The 20,783-nt window shown below is 36.7% G+C and overlaps 2 protein-coding genes across 4 annotated transcripts in view; both read left to right on the top strand.

Moving 5' to 3' along the window:
• The window catches only part of U2AF1 (U2 small nuclear RNA auxiliary factor 1), a 28,319-nt gene extending 18,348 nt beyond the window's left edge, over positions 1 to 9,971 (top strand). For both annotated transcript variants that reach the window (XM_034423915.2, XM_034423916.2), the window contains exon 8: positions 9,506 to 9,971. In XM_034423915.2, the coding sequence (XP_034279806.1) occupies positions 9,506 to 9,677 (172 nt within the window). In that variant the 3' untranslated portion in view covers positions 9,678 to 9,971. The remainder of the gene's footprint in view (positions 1 to 9,505) is intronic.
• Positions 9,972 to 14,666: 4,695 nt separating this feature from the next.
• Positions 14,667 to 20,783, top strand: part of LOC117669452 (cystathionine beta-synthase-like protein) — a 33,670-nt gene continuing 27,553 nt past the window's right edge. Inside the window, exons 1-2 of one of the 2 annotated variants that reach the window (XM_034423917.3) lie at positions 14,766 to 14,877; positions 16,171 to 16,241. In XM_034423917.3, coding sequence (XP_034279808.1) covers positions 16,229 to 16,241 — 13 coding nt within the window. In that variant the 5' untranslated portion in view covers positions 14,766 to 14,877; positions 16,171 to 16,228. Of the gene's footprint in view, positions 14,878 to 16,170; positions 16,242 to 20,783 lie in introns of both variants that reach the window. The other variant, XM_034423918.3, reaches the window with a different exon arrangement.

Raw genomic sequence — 20,783 nt, 5'->3', positions numbered from 1 at the left:
TAGAAAAGACACACATGGCACAAGATAAGAACAACTGCAAAGAAAATAACCGAGAAGGGAACAGAAACAAAGAGGTATCCCCTCCAAAGACCTAGGCCAAAGGCCAGGTCTTTAAGGCCCTTTAAAATACTAGCAGGTTGGGATTAAAATCCCAGGAGGAACTTCATTCCAAAGGATAGACACTGCTGCAGAGAAGTTGTGCTTCTAGGCCTTGACAGATGGCTAAACAATGCAGTTGGTGCACTATCAATCCAGAGTGTACCAGTCTTACCAGATCAAACTGGTCAGGCAAAAACTATGGGAGAAGGCATTTTCTCAAGTAACCAGGCCCTATGCCACGTAGGGTTTTATAGGTAGTTACAAACACCTTGAGCTAAACCCAGAAATAAACTGAAAACCAATGCAAATTGCAAACAGAGGTATTTCATGTTGTGGGATGCTCATCATTCCCTGCCTGTTGCATTGTGGACTTCCTTCCGGTGGGCTTCAAGGGCGGCCCCATGCAGAGCCTGTTATAGGAATAAAGTCGTGAGGTGATCATGGCATGATTGATCGTCTGAAAGGCTCCCACATTCTTAATAGTGTCTAAGATATCATGTTATACTACAGTTGATAGTGATCACATTTGTATAGAGAGTGAATATCAGTAATTAAAATAGAATAGAATAACAGAATTGGAAGGGATCTTAGAGGTCTTCTAGTCCAATCCCCTGCTTAGGCAGAAACCCTACACCACTTCAGACAAATGGTTACCTAATCTCTTCTTAAAAACTTCCAGTGTTGGAGCATTTACAATTTCTGGAGGAAAGTTGTTCCACTGATTAATTGTTCTATCTGTCAGGAAATTTCTCCTTAGTTCTAAGTTGCTTCTCTCCTTGATTAGTTTCCACCCCTTGCTTCTTGTCCTGCCCTCAGGTGGTTTGGAGAATAGTTTGACTCCCTTTTCTTTGTGGCAACTCCTGAGATATTGGAACACTGCTATCATGTCACCCCTAGTCCTTCTTTTCATAAAACTAGACATATCCAGTTCCAGCAAACGTTCTTTATATGTTTTATCCTCGAATCCCCTAATTGTCTTTGTTGCTCTTCTCTGCACTCTTTCTAGAGTCTCAACATCTTTTTTACATCATGGCGACCAAAATTGGATGCAGTATGCTAAGTGTGGCCTTACTAAGGCATTATAAAGTGGTATTAACAGTTCATGTGATCTTGATTCTATCCCTCTGTTTATGCAGCCTAGAACTGTGTTGGCCTTTTTAGCAGCTGCTGGGTCATAGTTAAGTAATTGTCCACTAGGACTCGAAGATCCCTCTCACAGTCACCACTATTGAGCAAGGTACCACATATACTGTACCTATGCATTTTGTTTTTCTTGCCTAAATGTAGAACCTTACTTTTTTCACCATTGAATTTCATTTTGTTAGATAGCGCCCAATGTTCAAATCTGTCAAGATCCTTCTGTGTCTTAAGCCTATTTTCGGGAGTGTTGGCTATTCCTGCTAGCTTGGTGTCGTCTGCAACTTTGCTGAGTTCCCCATCTATCCCCTCGTCCAAATCATTGATGAATATGTTGAAGAGTACTGGGCCTAAAACAGAGCCCTGGGGTACCCTACTGCATACCTCCATCCATGTAGATGCAGTTGCATTGAGGACTACACATGGAGTGCGGTTGGTCAGCCAGTTATGAATCCATCTGGTGGTAATGCTGTCTAACCCACATTTTTCTTTTTTACCAAGTAGTAGGTTATGGTCTACTTTGTCAAATGCCTTACTGAAGTCCAAGTAAATTATATTGACAGCATTCCTCTGGTCCACTAATTTTGTCACTTCGTCGAAGAATGCAATAAGTTTAGTCTGGCATGATCTGTTTTTGACAAACTCATGTTGGCTTTTGGTTATTACTTTGTTTGCTTCTAGGTGTTCGCTGATTCGTTGCTTGATTATCTTTTTCAGAATCTTCCCTGGTATTGAGGTCAGGCTAATAGGTCTGTAGTTTCCTGGATCTATTTTTCCCCCTTTTTTGAAGATGGGAACTACATCAGCTCTTTTCCAGTCCTCTGGCAGTTCCCCAGTGCTCCAGGATCTTTGAAAGATATAGTTCAGTGGTTCTGAGATCTCGCCGGCCAGTTCCTTCAGAACCTTGGGGTGTAATCCTGGTGATCTAGGGTAGACAGGTGCTCACTTATCATTTTCTTCCCTATTTTAACTTGTGTTCCTAATCTGTTTTTTGTGATGCTGTTTTTGTTAGATTGGACTGTTCTTTTCCCTTTGTGTAAAGACATGCAAAAGAACAAGTTAAGTAGTTCTGCTTTCTCCCTGTTGCTTGTCACCTTCTTGGCAGTTTCTCCCAGCAATGGACCAATTGTTTCCTTGCCTTTTTTCTTGTTTTTAACATGTTGGAAGAAACTTTTTTTTGTTATTTTTTACTTTTGTCGCAAGCCTTTGTTCATTGTGAGCCTTAACTTTTCTCACTTCATCTTTACAGGCTCCAGCTATTTGCTAATATTTTGCCTTACTTATGTGCCCCTCTTTCCACTTTTTATAGTTGTCCTTTTTATCTTTCAATTTGTCAGAGAGTTCTTTATGCAATAGCAATGCCATTTTCCCCCTTTTACATTGACCCAAATGCATTCCAGGCAGTTTTCATCATTGTTGTGCTCTATTTCTGTAGAGAGGTAGTTATCATTGCCTCTTTTATTTGGTCTATTTCTTTTAAATAATTTAAATCCCTCTAGCTGTACGTTCCATTTGTGGGTTCCATCCCACCAAGTTTCCGTAATAAGAATATCATATTTACTTGAATTTCTAATTCATCCTGGTTATTCCTCGTACTCTGGGCATTGGTGTATAGACATTTGAATTCATTTTGACTGACCCTGTTTACTTTCTACATAATCTGTGTTATTGCCCCTACTGCTTTACCACCTGTTTGATTAGTGCGCAGGGTATGGCACTCGCTATTAAATGCTTGTTTTTGCTTGAAAGCAAGGTTGATATTCTTACCCGCCTTAACATCTATGTTACATGCACTGATAACCCTATTAATGTTAGATTGCTGGGGACAGAAATGTTCTGTATTAATTAACTTTCCCCGCTGTTCAGTTTAAAAAATGTTTATCTAGAAAATCTGTGAATTTAATGCCAAGTAACTCAGTCCCTTTCTTTTTTTTTTTTATTGAAAAAGTTTTTGAATACAAATTTCCCCCCCACATTTTTCTCCCCCCCTCCACCCTAACCCCCCCTCACCACCCATCCCCCCTGTGACTTCTTCACAACAAAAACCCAATTCATAACAGATTATATAATATTTTACCATCCCCTTACTCCCTCCTCTAAATACTGACCCTTACTTACTAATAATATTATTAATATTGTTACTTCCCCTTTTTACCATGCATTTCAAAATAGCATTCTACTGTAACATTGTATAACTTCTAATTTATAACTTATAATATTATTATAATTTCCAATTTAGCAATAATCTGCCCTTTTTCTCCTCCTCCATACTTATATCTATATATTAATACAACATTTCAAAACAACCTTCCACTTTAAAACTATATAATAAATCCTACTTTAACATTTAATCTTTTATGTATATTAATATAACATTTCTAAGCAGCCTACCCCATAAATCCTAATTTAACATTTATTCAACTCTATCCATTTGCTCCACTCCCCTAAATATATCACTTAAACATCCCTTTTCTTAGACTAAACAATCAATAAACTAACCTATTTCCACCCACTTCATACAAAGTTGCCATGCACAACAATTCTTAATATCTTTAATCCACTGCCCACTCTGCTAATATATATATATATATATATATATATATATATATATATTCCATTATATATATAAAAAAAAAGTCAATGACTTTAAATTTATAATCCATATAATATCTTCTTTGATGTCTTTCCACTAGATTGTTGAGTCCATCATCCATAATAGGGTAACATAGCATCATGGTACAACAGTTTGTTCAAAATCTTCAGTCATCATCTGCCCCCATCAGTAATGAATATCCTCATATATATATATAAAAGAAAAAAAACAACCACCCGAGTGACATTATGATTATATTCCATATAGTTGTAATTGTGGCTTTCATCAGGATTATTAATTCCCATCATTCTAATGGGTAACAACCAGATCTTCTGCAGGCCCCAGCGTAGCTCTCATGCCTTATAGCTCAAGATAATTATAATATATTTATTGATAAAAGAAAGAAATCCAAAATAGATCATTCAAATCCAACAGTTTAAGGCTCTTTTCACATCCCAAAATTACGGCATTGCAGAAGTCTGTCACTGTCCTCAGGATAATATTAACCAATACTTCGCCTCCACTGTCTTTTCACATATTCATTTTTTTAAAATAACTGGCTTCACTGTTGCTTAATTTAGAAATTTCTATTTTTATGAGACCTATTTCTTTTTTTCTTTTCTTTTTGTGGGTTTAATCTCCATCCTGGTTTCCTTTCTGCAAATTGTATATCAACTGATCGGTTTTCATTCTGCTTTATAACTTGATCTTGTTGGTTTTGCCTTTGTGTCTCATATTTCTTTTTTATCAATTGTGTATCAGCTAATTGGTTTCCATACTTGTCTATGACTTGATGAATCATCACATTGGAGTCCGATGCCACTTCTCTCATATTTGTAGATAGTCCAGCTGAGGTGTCTGAAGAGTCCAAAAGCAATTTATCCACAGCAGCCTCTATAATTCGATGTTTTGCCTTTATTTCCAATTCCTTCTGCTTATCCTGTATTGTGCCTAAAGATGTTAAATTCATTTTCAAGATTTTTTGATAAAATTCTTCCGCTTTTTCAACAGTATTTAGTTGATATCTTTCTCCTTGATATCTCAATATTATACCAACTGGAGCGTCCCACCTGAATAGAATTTTTCTTTTTTTTAGCTCAGTCACCAGAAAACCAAATTTCTTCCTTTCCAATAACATCTTAGGCGGGAGCTCTTTGTAAATCCAAATCTTTCTTCCAAACAATTGCAAAGTAGAATTGAAAGAATTTTGCACAATATTATTTCTTATATCTTTATCTGTAAAATAAATCACCACATCTCTAGGCAGTTGCCTTTGCTTTACAATCCAGGAATTTATTCTATAAACTCTGTCAATCCTACAAAATACTTCCTCAGGTTGAACCTTTAAAATCCCAGCCAGAATTTCAGAAGATATTTTCCTTAAATCATCTCTGTCATTTTCCTGCAGTCCTCTGAGTCTAATTGCATATTCAGTAAAATTATATTGCATCATTAAAACTTCTCTTTCAATCCGTTGTTGTATGTTTTCTGCATTACAAGTCTTTTGATCAGCCTCCATTTTAAGATTTTCTTCTGAGCTATTTTCTTGAGTGTTTGTCAAATCATTTTCAATTTTTTGTATTCTATTATCCAAATTGTCCTCAATTTCTTCCACTTTAGACTCTAATAAGTTAGTATTTGCATCCAATTTGATCATAAATTCTGCAAAACCATTAGCCACTTTTATGATCTTTCGGTCCAAAATATCAAACTTTGATTGCACTAATTCCTTAATTTCCTGCTTAAACTTTTTAAAGTCCTGATTCACAATCTCATCCCTTCTTACAATCTCCTCCAAGAGAAATTCAATTATATTAAAATCAGTTTTCTGAGACTGGAGATTTAGAACTTGTTCACGTAATTTATTAATGGGGGAATCCCCCCCCCCCGCTTGTTTGTCCGGCTTTGCAAGCTTTAATGCCATATTTCCACACAGACAAACTATTTTAAAAAAAAGAAAAGAGAGGCAGAGAAGAAAAAAAAAACTTCTTTCCAACCAAGATCAATATCAGATCTCCAGGAAGAACAAAACACAAAAGTAGAGCTTCTTCAATTATAGCCAGAAGTATTTATTCCGCTACTTTGTATCTTAATAGAGAACGGAAGGACTCTCCCTTTCAGCCCCTTCTCAAGCCTCGGCAGTCGCCATTTTTAAAAATTCTTTTTCTCCTTTTCCAATTCCTTCTTCAATAATTGTTATAAAATAGATGAAATACTTGCGATTCAGGGTCACAGGTCCAGCTCATATCCTTTTTAATTGTTCTGTTAGTTTTGTAGGCTTGATTTTGTCGCCTAGCTCTGCATAAGCAGAGGTCTCCCAAAGCCCGGAGCGACGGCAAGGGAAATAGGGAGCATCATCTGCTTCGTCCCCAAAAGTAAAAAAAAACTTTTGGGGCTAGGCAGAGAGCTCTACCTGCCCCCGCCGGCTCTATCTCCATTTCCACATGGAAATGGAGTTTTTTCGAGCCGCCTTTCAGTTGTAAAGGCGGCTCTTTACAGGCAATGGGGCGGCGATCCCAAGGGATCGTCTAGCGGCGGCAAGAAGCAAACCGGAAGTCTCTCAGTCCCTTTCTTTGATGGATGCAAACTTTTTGTACAGTTTTTCATTGGACCAGGTGAAGATATCATGATTAATATAATCAAAACCTTCCTTTTTACACCATTCCTTTAGCCACACATTAAACTCTGCTATACGCTGGCCTTTTCCTTTTTGTTCCTTATATACTAGTAAAACCTCTGAAAAGGTAAGCCTACAGCCTATACTACTAAGTTCGTACCCCAAGCTCTGGAAATCATTCCAAAGTACATCTTTTTGGGACAGATCATTTGTGCCAAAGTGTATAATAGTATCAAATCACAGTTCTTGCTGGCATTCTTTACTATCTTAAAGATACGCCTCTTGTCTCTGCTGGCAGACACCTGATCTCTTTCAAAACTTCTGTATCATTTCCTAAATTTACATCCCTTACAATTGAATCTCCAACCAGGTAGTTTCTCTTTTTGGATACCTTGCTCTTCTTCACACTTTCCCCTGTCCAAAACAAATTCTTTAACTTGGACCACGATCCTCTGCTTATTTGAGTTATCAACACAACAACCTTGACCTGTCACTTTAGTGTTACTATTAAGGTCAGCAAGGGGACTGTATCTGTTATGCTGGGACACAGCAAAAGCTTTGTGTTTATGGTTCACAGCTCTCACCCTGACAGATCCCAGTGGTCCATACCGCCCTTCTCCTGCAGGATTATTGTGGTAGAGAAGGCTGATAGTGCGGCAGCTCAATAGAGTAGAATGCTGAATTGGATGCCTAATTTCTGCTTGGAGAGCAGAGATTAGAGACTAGATAGGTAATCTGTCCATGTAGATTAGTAATTTGTTTACTAGTTACAGTATCCAATTTAATTTTCTGTTCTCACAGGGTGGATATTTTTTTAGCAGCATAGGGTGCTGCTGTAACTGGATAGCTTTTACATGTGCCAAAATAGATGAAATAGATAATTTTTAATAAGTCTTAAATGTAAACAAAGATTAAAACAACAAATGAGTATTATGGCTCATGATGATGGCTTATAAGGCCACATTTATGTATTTAAATATTGTTATTCTCAATCTATTACTTATTGTTTTATGGTTTCATAAAACTAATATTTAATAATAAATGAATTGTTTATATAGGCATTAGATTGAGCAGCTCTTTTTACATAATATCTATTTCTATAAAATATTGCTGGAAAAAATTAAGGTTGCAAAGCTTGAATTCTGCCATTTCCTTATCAAAGGAAATATGTATAGTACATATGTAGTCCTGTGATTTGAATGTCCAGCCAGTATCAAATTCCATGCGAACAAAAGTAATCTTGTCTCTAGAATATTTGGGGGGGGGGGGGGAGAGTCACAACAACTGTCTGGAAGATCTTTAATCTTATCTTTCCCAAAAAGTCCAGGACACTTTACTGATTTCAAAAATTTTATTAAGTTTATCAGGATATAAAATTAAAAAGAAAATGAAATTAGTAGGAAAATGAGGGAGGAAAAAGGGAAGAGAAAAAAGTGTAGGCTAAAGGGGGGGAAAGAAAGAAAAGCATTGACTTAACACAATAGAATAAGATAATATTGCATTGTCAACTTATTTCTACATAAAAGTCCATGGCACTTTAAAACAATTGCCTCTGGATCTAGAATTTGACATGGTGCATGATCTAACTGGCTGCTAATTTGTTGGGGATTCCTCAAAGTGGCTGCTGAAAATTAGACAAATCCATAAGGAGCAATGTTCTAATGGCTCCTACTTCCCTAGTGAAGGTGATTGTGGCAACTAAAAAGTGGCCTAATATAATACCTTACAATTACAGATCACATTACAATTATTCCAAAATAAATACCAGATCAAGAATATGGCCTCTTCATGACTTGGGCCCATGTTGATGTGGGACAAGCCTGAAATATTTATGAAATACCAAGTCAACTCTGACCCCAACCCCAGGGAAGAAAGGCTGATATCTCCTCAAACAACCCTGGAGAATCGACCATAAATCTTTTGGGGAGATTAAGCAGTTCAGAAAAAAGTTGTTGTTGAGCAACCAGATAAGCAATTCAACAAGAAGTCTCCCAAAGGATTATTGCCAGGATCTTTCTCTTACTTACTACTCATTGAGAGTGTAGCAATAGAAGCCAGGGCCAATTTCAGATGGGAAAAGCCTTTATCCTTGCCCACTCAGTTTGATAATATATTCCAGAAAAATGGTTTGCATGTGTAATAAGATTGCTGCTATAGGTTATATACAGGCGTTGCTGATTTTATAATGCAATAAATGGAACATCAGATGCAGGCCTAGTGCTTCTGTAGCTGTCAACACACCCAGGAGCAGCTTCTTGTAGTACCCAGTTCTATAAGGTAAAGGGAATTGAAATCACAATGCATTACTTTTCAATTATGGAGCCCGTACTTGGGAAGAGCCTCTTTCTGGAAGTTACAATGGCCCTCCAGAAGGTAGTAAATAATGTGCTTCTTGAGGACATTGGGAAATGATTGCATGCCATTGAAGCAGGATTTTCATAATATATTTGGCTTTATGTCTTTATTAAATTTCTAGGCTGCCTATAAAAACATATTTGTGGCATTTCATTAATTTAGATAAATGAATTTATTTTATAATTGGCATTTTAACTTATTTAATTCTGTTGTAACCCAGGTAATCTTAACATATTTAGCAGCATATTAATTTTAAAGATATCAAAAAAGCAAGAGGCCTAAGTTGTACTATTGCTATAAGAATTATAATTCATTTAATTCCATTAGATTTATATCTGGGTATTTAAAGCAAAATACTAAGATTTGTTAATGCTGCCTTGGTATAATTTCCTAATATAAATATTTCTGACTGGAACTGTCATGACCAATTTTAAACACTATAGCTTCAGACAGAATATTTTTATTTGCACTATCTGCAACGAGCTGAATAAGAGAATAGTCATTTCCCAAAAGGTCATTGATCTCTGCACATTATTAAGAATACAGATAAACAGCCTTCAATATTTATCTAACTATGTAATGATGCAAATTATATTATGTAGAATCCTTGAATTATATTTAATATTTTGCACTTATTCCTTGTATATTAGTTTGTGCATAGGCCAAAGTGAAGTAGTTACACACTGTTTATTTTTATTTAATAGGCATAGATCCAGGTCAAGGTCTCGTGAACGTCGCTCTAGATCCAGAGATCGTGGTCGAGGAGGAGGAGGAGGAGGAGGAGGAGGAGGTGGAGGTGGAGGAGGCGGTGGAGGAGGGGGCCGAGAACGTGATAGAAGGCGGTCAAGAGATCGTGAAAGATCTGGACGATTCTGAGCCATGCCATTTCTACCTTCTCTGTTAGAAAGTGTTGTAGTTGATTGACCAAACAAGTTCATAATGAAACTTTTTTTAAAAAGATGGGCTTCTGAATAAAAATTTGTAGTGATAACAGTTTTCTTTGCGTAACTGATTTCTTATAGAAAAACTTTTATCAGTTTTGACCCTGATGAATGATTGGGGTAATTGCAATGTACTGCAGATACCTGATTTTTACATTTAGATATGGATGAAACTATTGTGTATAATATTAAAGTATTATATACATTAAAATACAGTTAAACAGTTTAATTTTTTTCCTCTTCTGTTTCTGCTTTCTGCTTATTTAGATTAGCCTAGGCACATCTAAACTAAAGCTTGCAAAGAGCATTTCTTTACTCAGTCAAAATGCTTAATTGCATTAATATGTATGTTCCTTTGTTACTAAGAAAATTGTGCTCTGTGGATGTGGCATTTACAATAAATCCAATTTTTGATTTAAAAATTTAAAGCCTATTCTCTAAGCATTCCTGAGTAGTTGCTACTCCCAAGTATGCCTCCCCAAATAACCCAATAAAATCATTTTTAGTTACCCTCTTTCATCATAAGTGCCACAGTAAACTAAACTTGTTGGGGTAGGGTTATCTCATAAAAGGATAGCAAGATGTGTGTTACAATTTGGTTGTAGGGACAAAAGTGACTTGCACTGTTTAGAACGGGTCCCCAACCTTTCGGACCTCAGGGACCACTAAATTCATAATTTTAAATCCCACAGGCCACTACTATGATCTGGCTAATGACTAGCTGGGTTGGTGTGGCTAGGTAGTCATGTGACTGGGTGGGCATGGCACAATGTCACATCGAGGGGCGCCTCGCTGACTTCTACTCACCCCTCACCTGCCAACCACTCCTCACCTCCCCAACTGGGCTCGTTAGGGCCACAACAGGAAGCAGTTGTTGGAGTTAAGCAGCCACCATGAGAAAAAGTTGGCAAAACAACTGGCTCAGTTCAAATTGGATCTGACCAAGAAGGAGGCTCAGCAGAAGCACCTCACTCAGGACTGTGAGCATAGGCTTTCCAAGCAGAGTGAAGACCTGCAGGAGTGCAAAGCCAGGTACCAGTGCCTGGAGGCTCAGCGGGCTGAGATGGTCAGCCAGTTCCAGGCCATGATGCAGTCCCACTGGAACAAGGCCTTTTGGCTCCTTGCCACCAGCGACGCTTCCCTCCAGCCTTTGCCCAAAGCCCTGCATCAGGAGGCTGAAGCAGATCTCAAGACGGAATTTCTGCCCTCCTCCAACCCACACAAAAAGACCCCGAAGAGGGAGATTCTGCAGCAACACAAACGTTCATTGCCTGTATCCAGCCCAGGGGCCATAGTTTGAGGACCCCCTGATTTAATGCAATACAAAAAAATGCAAATAATTTTTCTGCGGACCACCAAAATTTTCTCACGGACCAGAGTTCGTGACTGTTGGTTTAGAATATAGGTTTGTAATCCAGATTTTTATGAACTCAGTAATCAGAGTTACTAGTTAACCCACAATTGATATATTTGTATGCTTTCATTTATTTTATTAATTTATACAGTATATCTTCCTACAATTGATTCCAAAAACAGTTAATAATATAAATAATTACACAGAACAGTAGCAACATAGATATTGACAATTCCTGGCCATCATTAAAAACAACAATTTTTCCTAGTGTAAGTTCCCAGAAGTTTCCCCGAGCCACTGAGATGCCAAAGAGAGTGAGACTCAAGGAGGCTTGCAAAAAATAACAGTTTTTTATTTATGGCCAAAGTAAAAAGGCTGGGTGACAAAACTATCCAAAACATACAGGTAAAATGCATGTAAGGAATAGCTACACCCCTGCAAGAGTGGCTCAGAGTATTATATACATTTTATGTCGTTAGAAACAAAGTTTACTCAATCGGAGACAAAAGTTCGTTACCAAAGTGGTCTTTAAAATCTTTGTTCAGGCCCCTGTCTGTCCAACTTACCTATGGAGCATTCCTATAGCTTGTATAGGGGTGGTTTCCCTCCTTTCCTTGTTTACTCAGCAGAATGCTTTCAGGATTCAGAATATGAGGCAGGAAAACTCCCTACTCTGGTTCTTTTATCTATGGGGCCTGATATTCCTGGCTAACAGTTTCTTCTATATTTTCAAGGATGTGCCTAGCTTTGAAGCCAAGAACAGAAGCAAGACACAGAAGCAAGATAAACTTTGTAGTAATGCTAACCCCTATCAAGGCTACAATTTACTAAACTAGAATTAGTTCCTAACAAATAATTTGATAGTATACAATAATATAAGCAGAAGCCAATAACAAAGTTTAATTCCTAATAAATGATTTCTAGCAGTATATTGTATCAGAAGCAAACAGCAAATATTGGTTTGATCACTATGTTCCTTCACTAGTAACATTTAGTGGTACAAATTTATCTTCATTATAGAAACTTAACATCAGTGAGACACATCAAAATCTTGAATGCTGTTTTTGGCAACAATAACTCATTTTAGCTAGTTCTGGAATGAATGGAACAAAATCCTTCCAAATTATCAAAGCTTGCCTAAGCTTTGTTAGTTGCTGGTGAAAGATAAGCTGCCAAATAGGCAGATTTCTACAAAAATAAACATGCAGTTGATTGCTCCCAGTCCAGAGCACCCTGTAAGTCTTGCTTTTTATTTGTTAAATTTATACAGTAGTGGCCAAAATTGTGGAAACCTTTTGGGAAAAGTGTATTTTCTAAAACTAGCTATTAACACCATCTTTTTTTGGAGTAGTACATAAAATTATGTATCAATGGAAAGATAATTTAATCAAGAATGTAATGCAATAACTTCTATGAAGGATTTGCTATTAGAATAGCAGTTACAGTATAAAGAAGAAAAGTGAAACCCGTAGAAAATATGTGATACAAAAATTATCACCATAGAAAAAATAAGATATACAAAAATTATGTCAGTTAATACTTAGTTGGGTAACCTTTAGCATGAATTACGGTCTTACAATGTCTTCCCATGGAGTGAACCAAGTTCTGCAGCTGTTAAAATGTGAAACCAAGACTGAATAATTGCTTCTATTAATTGGGTTTTATTGCTGGGTTGCTTCTGACTAACACGTTTCTTTATTCGCCTCCATAGATTTTCAATTGGGTTAAAGTCTGGGCTATTCCAAGGCCATTCCAGCAATGTAATATGATTATCTTGAACCCCCCCCCCCCCAAAAAAGTGGTGTTACTAGTCATCAAACCTCAAAAATACACTTTTCCCAAAAGGTTTCCACAAGTTTGGCCACTACTGTATATTTCCTCTAGGACTCTTAAGGCAGCATATCCCCCAAACACCTTTGGGAGATAGATTGGATTGAAACTAAACCAATGCCTTTCCTAGATTTTAGAGAACTATCTTCTAAAAACAAGACTAAGACACTTATAAACCTGGGCTACCTTACTGGGAGTGCAAAAATCTGGGCTAAGACTATGCTGCAGCAATTCACAAACTATTATGGATTACTACGTGGCAATTTCCAGCAGATTGCCTATTCTGTGGTTTGTGAAATGGAACACAAGGAAAGGTGGGAACAGTACGGTATTACCGACGTACATTTAAAGAAACGGTTGCTTGAACTGCGTCCAAAGGATGAATCAGCAAAGGAAGAAACGGGTCAGGCTTTCGTGAAGAAATTAAGGAACCCGTCAGACGGACTAGCGAATCGCCAGACGGGAAGGGTGGTTCCGTGTGTAAACGTAATTGTAGACGGAGGTCACTCTTGCGCAAAAACTCCGCTTCCTCCTCCCTCGAAAAATGAGCCAGAGGCTTAGGTCGCCCGGTCTTTTCGGAGAAGCCGAAGCCGACGCCTTAAAATAAACCCTGAGGGGCGTCTTCTGATTGGAAGAAGACAACAAAAAACACCCACAACTTGCATTCCTCGCTGCTGGTGAAGATTTTTTTTTAAAAAAAGTATAGAGGAACACGTCTGAAAATGTTAATAGCAAGCCTGACGCTCTGATGTTTAAGAAACAAACCTCTTTCGCCCAGCAGACCTTTGAGGCTACCTCACTGGAGACTTAATAAAATATACTAAAATTGTTATAACTGCAAAAAAAAATAATAATTGGCAAATAGGTGGAACACTGTAAATTATGGAATTTGCTACTTCAAGATGAGGTAAAGACTGTCGGATGACTTTAAAAGGAGAACTAGACAAACTTCTTAAATCAATCGCTACTAGTCATAATAGGTACATATTAAGTACACAAGGCCTTGAATATTAGTTGCCTTAACATCCAAATTAGAGGGCGCCAAAGCATTTGATTCGATGGGTTTTGATCCAGCAGAGGTGAGCTCTCCTAATATTTTTATGCTCGTATGTAGCATTTAACCTAATATTTAACGAAGTGTTTAAAAAGCCATCCAAATAATATTTAAATATTTTATCTTGCCTCTCAAGGTTCTCGAAATGCCTAGCAATAGTACACAAAAATAATCTAAACATCAACCATATCCTTTAAATCAAATATAAGATGGTGCCAATACCTGTCTCCTAAGTCCCTGGTGATATTTGATGCATTAATGAAAGTGTATAGATGAGGCAAGACATGAATTCCAACATTCAAAGTTGGAACTTCTGAGCAGGGCATCCGAGAAAAATCTCCCCATTAGCTTTCTTACGGGAAGGACCAGTATTCGTAATCGACAGGGGAAAAGGCATATGTAGAGTTATTTAAACATCAATGCTTGCCTGTTGCTTGGCTTGGAGAAGGCGTGGAAATATGCCATAAATTCAGAGTAACTACGAAGTTCTGAGTTCCACCCCGTCTCAACATTGTCTCGTTTTAAAAACCTGATGAGAAAGCTCTATAATCCCACCTCACACCCAATAGAAAACCCAATCGCCGTCAATCACTGCCACTCTACCATTTTCATGAGTTTATACATGCACGCTGTGCAAGACGAACAAGCAATGTGCGTATATTGCTGCACTGAGGCAGTACCTTCTCATTGGTAATTCTCATTGGTTATTGCCCCTCACGCCCTCCTTTCAGCCAATCACGGCTTACTCTTTCCCTAAAAGATAAGGTGGGTTGGGAAAGAGCTTCGCACACGCTGAGCTCGCGGTTGGCGGTCGGCCGGCGAATATCTTCTGGCCGGGGAGCGTTTTCCATCTATCGCGGGGAATCTGTTATCCCTTTTCTCATTTTAATAAAACAAGTAAGTATTAGTGGTGCAATACTATTAGAAGGAAACACACTTATTTATGTAATAATTGGGTTTAAGATGCGGCTCCTGTGTTTATCAGGGCACTAATAAAGTACAATCCCTATCCATAGTTCGGCTGGTAATTCCTATTCTTAGCCTAAGGCTGGTAGAAATGGGGAATATATTAACAGCTGGAAGGCGAGTTTCCCTACCTGTAGTAAAGTACCAGCTCAGGAGCTTATTTCATCTAACAAGGGGAGGGAGGAGAGAACTAGTGAGATGGGGTAACTGCAGCTCTAAATTTACAGAGCTGGAAAGTGGAGAAGGGTTCTTTGTTCATGAAATGCTTGTGAGAGACCTCTATTTCTTTTCCTCCTCCACCTTGTGGTTGCATCATCTTGTAGTAGGACAGGTGAGCTAGAAGCAGAATCTTGAAGAAAACGTAGTGGCGTTCAATAAACGTTTTAATTCTCCTTTATAGTGTTTCCCAAACATTAATTCTTAATGAGCAGTGAAGGATATAGCATGTTGGAAGATGAAGTTCTACTTTTCTTGATGATATATTCCTATATTTCTGCTTCTCTTTTTAAAATAAAACAGGCATGTAAATTGAGAGCTAGAGCTGTGTAATGATGCATAACTCAAATGCCCTGTTTGTGCATTTCCCAGGTGTGTTTGAAACAGATTTCTTAGGTTGATACAACATGTTATATTTACTTAGAACTAAGTTCTGAGTTCCTTGAGTTAATTCTTAGTTAGCTATATGTAGCTTGGAGTACATACCTACAGTTTAACAATTGATGAGGCTTTAGTTTAGATTTAAAATGTGAGATTAAGTTACAGTCACCTATCCATTAATTTAGCTCACCCTACTGGAACCAACAATACACTCCAGGTGCTCTTTATTAGGCAGGGTCATCTTGTGGGACCTAAGAATCATGCCTTCTTTGTCATAGGGCCTCCTTATGGAATAGGCCTTTCAGCATGATCTTGTTTCTCCCCATACATCTATAAAGAAAGTGAAATCTGTATTTTTTTAATAATATGAATTTATCAAGCAGATGCAGAATTTAATGGTGGTATTGAGTTATATAATCTAATATTAATTTGGATATATAGTACTTGTAAAATTGGGGACATATTCAGGGATTCTTGATCTTCAACAATACCAAACAACAATACCAAAACAAAATATGGTGGAATTTTTTGTCAAGTAGAGCCAGAGCATATAGTATAAGATAATAAGACTTACCTATACTTGACATGTACTGAGTACATTTCTTAAATTTTTAAATTCCTGTGAAGCAAAATAAAAACAGATCCCTCCTTGGATTCCTTTTGAACCAAAAGAGCAAATCCCAACATGAGTGGAACAGGTAATAAAGATGTTGCATGGGATTGTAGGGACATGTTTTAAAATGATTAAGAAGATTTTGGAACATAATTTACAAAATGTTTAATATGAAGGGATTTAATAGCATCTACCAATTTAATAGCATCTAGCAATTTGGTGTTGCAAGGGGTTGCATGCCATACCCACCCTTCAGGCTAAATGTCAGTCTTTCTCGGCTATGGTGTGGTTTTGTTCTCTGCAAACTACTTTCTGCCAAGAATTTAACATCTGTCACTTTGCCAAGGAGTAGTAAAGTGCAGAAGCTAGTATAATACAATTATTTCAAGTTATAAAGATAACATAATTATGCATAGTCCATCTATTTGTATATAAAATATTATCTGCAGACTTTCTGCCAATAATTTAGTACCTGTCACTCTGCCAAGGAGTAATAAAGTGTAGAAGATAGTATAATACAATTCTTTCAAGTTATAAAGTTAACATAATTATGCATAGTCCATCTATTTGTATATAAAATGTTATAAATATACTGTTGTACACAATTGGTTTCTTTTCAGCAATTGGGAATCTTTAATGAGCATAGTATTATCCATAGCATTCTTTACCGCTCATTTATTTTTATTAATTGGATAAAATCACACATGTCAATGAAATCCATTTTCTGCTCTTTGATAGATAGTAACATGATGCTGTTGCATGATCTGTTCATATTAAGTTTATGACACTGTCGGCATGTATTTGTTTGTTTTATCCTGTCTTTATATTAACTTAAGGAAGCATGCATACCAAATACTTCTGTCTCCTATTTTTCCCATAACAACAAACCTGTAAGTTGTATTGGGCTGAGAAAAACTGAGAATTGGTCCAAAGTCTCCTTGTTGGCTTTCATATCTAAGGAAAGACTAGAACTTAGTCTTCTAGTTTCCAGCCCAGTAGCTTAAACACCGCCCCCAACTGATTATCTCTTTTAAACCTTTTTTACAGTTAAAGCAACTTTGGGTTGAAATATAATAGTTTTACTTTTAGGATGAATGAAAGTATACCATAGACACCAGAGTTCTTTTTACACTCCCAATATGTTATAAAAGTAACTTCTAGTTCTGACCTCTTACTAGCCTTTTTGGAAAAAACCTAGTGACTTCCATTCTCCAAACATAACCATCAAATAAATACTGATGAGTATTGAACATACCCCATTACATCTGCCTGTTTTCTCTCATCTACACATTAAAACTGCCTCTCCCCCAAATATGCCTAACTAGAGTGGTGGGTTAGGAACGAGAATCTCATTTTGTGAATCCATCACAACCACAGAAACATAGTGAGTGATGTTAGATTATTCACTTTTTCTCAGTCCAGTATATCTCATAGATTCCACATGGTGTAAAACACTAGTTGAATTTGTTAATACCTCACCATTTGGGATGTTTTGACTGTATTCCTTAGATCAATATGTCTGTTGCAAAATGTGTTGTGTAAACATGACATTCTTGACCCTAAAAGTGCTAATTCTACTCTAGAAATTTATTCAACTATTACTGAAATGTGTAAATGAGCAGCATTCATGGTAGTAAGAAATTTAAAAATGCAAATACATAAAAACTTGCTAGTTACAGTATTGCGGTCTGGATTATCTCTGTCAGTGAATGTGGGAAGTGGAAAATGAATCCTTTATTTTGAAATCTATCTGTGTCTGAAGTTTATGTCTGAGATGGTTGTCATTTGGTGACACTGCTCTAGGAGTAATGAATATATTTTGGGAGCTCTGAAGAAGAAACCTCTTTGCACTGAAAATACTAATAAATTCCATGTTCATATGAGCATACATTGAAATGTAGGACAATTCATTTGCATTTGCAAAATGAACTTGTAGCATTAAAGATACAGAGAATTATGTATTTTTATGTTTCTCATCTCTGCAGACTCTGCAGTTTGTTCTGTGTCACTTATTCTTTCTACAATTCTCCCGAGTTTATTTTCTCCCAGTCCTAATAACAGCACCAAGAATCTTAGACTATCTGTATAAATAATGGCAACATTTTGGTTTTCACCATTCCTTTCCTTGAGTGTATATTCTCTCAGATATTATTCTTGATTTTTCTGGGGAAAGTGCCCAATTTATGTTGAATCTGAGGAGAGTTTTAAGTATTGGGAACTTTGACAATGTTTCTTTTGTCTAGTGACCTAATACTTGGTAAATATTGTGTTTATTTGGAAATGTATGTTAAGTCTTAATAAGTGTGTCTTAATATGTATTTACATACTTAATATTAAGTATGAGTTTTATATCTTGATTGTGATTAATTAGTTACTAGAAGTATATGGGTACACTTGATGTTTGACTTTAAATTCTTTTTGGTTTTTTCACTTCTCTCAACCTGTATCTCACACTGAGGAATGGACTAGAGTGTTTAGCTATCTTTGAATGTGTTGCTCTTTCTTTGAACAAAGTGACCTCAGAACGCATCAACTGGGACCATCCAGACTGCATTACTGTAACACAGTCTGTATAGGGATATCTATAAGTGCAGTTTAGAAACTTCAGCTAGGAGAAACTGAATTGTATTTGTCCTTAAACAATTGCATTGACTACCTGTAGTTTTCTGTACTTACTAAGGATAAGTAATTTTTATTTCAAGCCTATGAGAAAATGCTTCTCAGCACTCATTAAAGCTGTATGTAGTCAGGTACCATCAACCTCTCTCGTGGAGACTTGGAACCTGGCTGCCTTGGTTGTCATTCCTGTTGAGGAATATTTATTTACATATGAAAATGGATAGATCTTCTTTAGGAGGTCTTCAGGAGAACCATAAAATTCTTTTTTTCATTCAACCTAATTCTTAATAACATCAAGTACACTGTTTTTCAAACTTAGCAACTTTAAATTGCATGGACTTCCCATATATTGAAATGCTGATTGGAAAATTCTGGAAATCCCCACATCTTAATGTTGTCAAGTTTGATAAGCACTGATTTAGTGGTTTTTCATGTATACAGTATATACATGAAAATACAGTATAAATTATTTCCTCTACAATATTACAAAATACCTGGAAAATGGTGCCAGTATTAACTCTCTTGTTTTGTTTTGTTTTGTGTTATTTATAATTGGAAATCAGACACTGAATTAGAAAAATGTGAAAAAGAAACATGAAGTATCATTTACACCAGGGGTCTCCAACCTTGGCAACTTTAATATTTGTGGACTTCAACTCCCAGAATTCCTCAGCCAGCAAAGCTTGTGGACTTCTGGGAGTCTTAAAATTGCCAAGGATGGAGACCCCTGATTTACATTATGTACACAGATTAATGATTTCTGGTTATTAACAGAATTGAATAATCATATTCTTTCTATATTTTTGCCCCCATCTGCCTGTGGATGAATATATCTACCATAATCCTGTTTCTGAAGTTATGCTAGTTTTTTCTAATTACTAAAATGCCTGTAGTTTAACTGTTTATTCCACAGATCCATCACTTCATCATAAAAATGCTGAATTACTTGGGACAGGGTCAGAGGAGGGAGAAGATGCTCTAGATAGAGGCTTTTGATTTTCTGTAACTTCAAAATGCCTTCCTATTTTTATAATATCTTTACTTGTTAACAAGTATATATTTTATTACTGGAAATACTTTCTGAAAAATTCTGAGCTATTCTCTCCACCCCCCACAGATAACAATTTCAAGAATTCCAAGACCATTCCCGTCCCCTTTCAGGAAGGCACAGAAAACATAAATATTAATTTGCTTTTCAATTAAATTATAAACTTTTTTTACCCTTTAAAAATATGAAATGCATAAATCCTGGACATACAGCATATATAGTACATAGAAGGAAGCTATATGCCATGAGATGAAGGATTAATTGATTAATTAGCTTTTTAGAATGTTGTAATCTTATGACTCCCAGTAGTTTTGAAGAATAAAATGTCCATTTAATATATTTAAAATATAGTCCATGAAACAGCATAACCATTAATTAAAATTATCTGGCAATCCTAAACAAGACAACTAGCCAGTAGTCTGCTAATGCCAGTCATAGACAAGTCATCTTTATATATCAGGACCACCCTTTTTCTGTTGCTGTGGCATTATTATTGAAGAAAAGAACTTAAAACCCTTCCAAGCAAATTTTTGAAAAGGGAATACTAATGCCCTTGCCCAGCCTATTTTTAGTATTGAGCATAATAATGAGCAAATTTGTCTGCTCATCCTCTTCCAGATTATAGATTTGTATGTTTTATTACTGATCTGGCATTATCATTCTCAATCTGAGACCATAAACAATCTGGCCACCAAAACCTAAGATTGAAGCAACTGGAATAGATTGACAGTTCCCTTCCCCTAGAATGGCCAACCTCTGTTCCCCCAATGTATTTTACTTAATCTCAGTCACTGAGATCTACTCTTTATTTGTTAATCACATGTATATGGCTCCCCATTTCATGGAAAGTAACCCTGGCTCATGTACAACAATCCAGTACTATTTTGCCCAACTACCATTTTCCATCCTACAGCATAAGCCAACAGCCCACTATAGTTAACTTATTCAGAAACTGTAACT

Source organism: Pantherophis guttatus, chromosome 5, assembly GCF_059756535.1.
Source record: "Pantherophis guttatus breed Tessera chromosome 5, ASM5975653v1, whole genome shotgun sequence".
NCBI classification, from domain to species: Eukaryota; Metazoa; Chordata; class Lepidosauria; order Squamata; family Colubridae; genus Pantherophis; species Pantherophis guttatus.
Note: the sequence above shows the minus strand (reverse complement) of the source record. Positions and strands in the feature narration are given on the sequence as shown.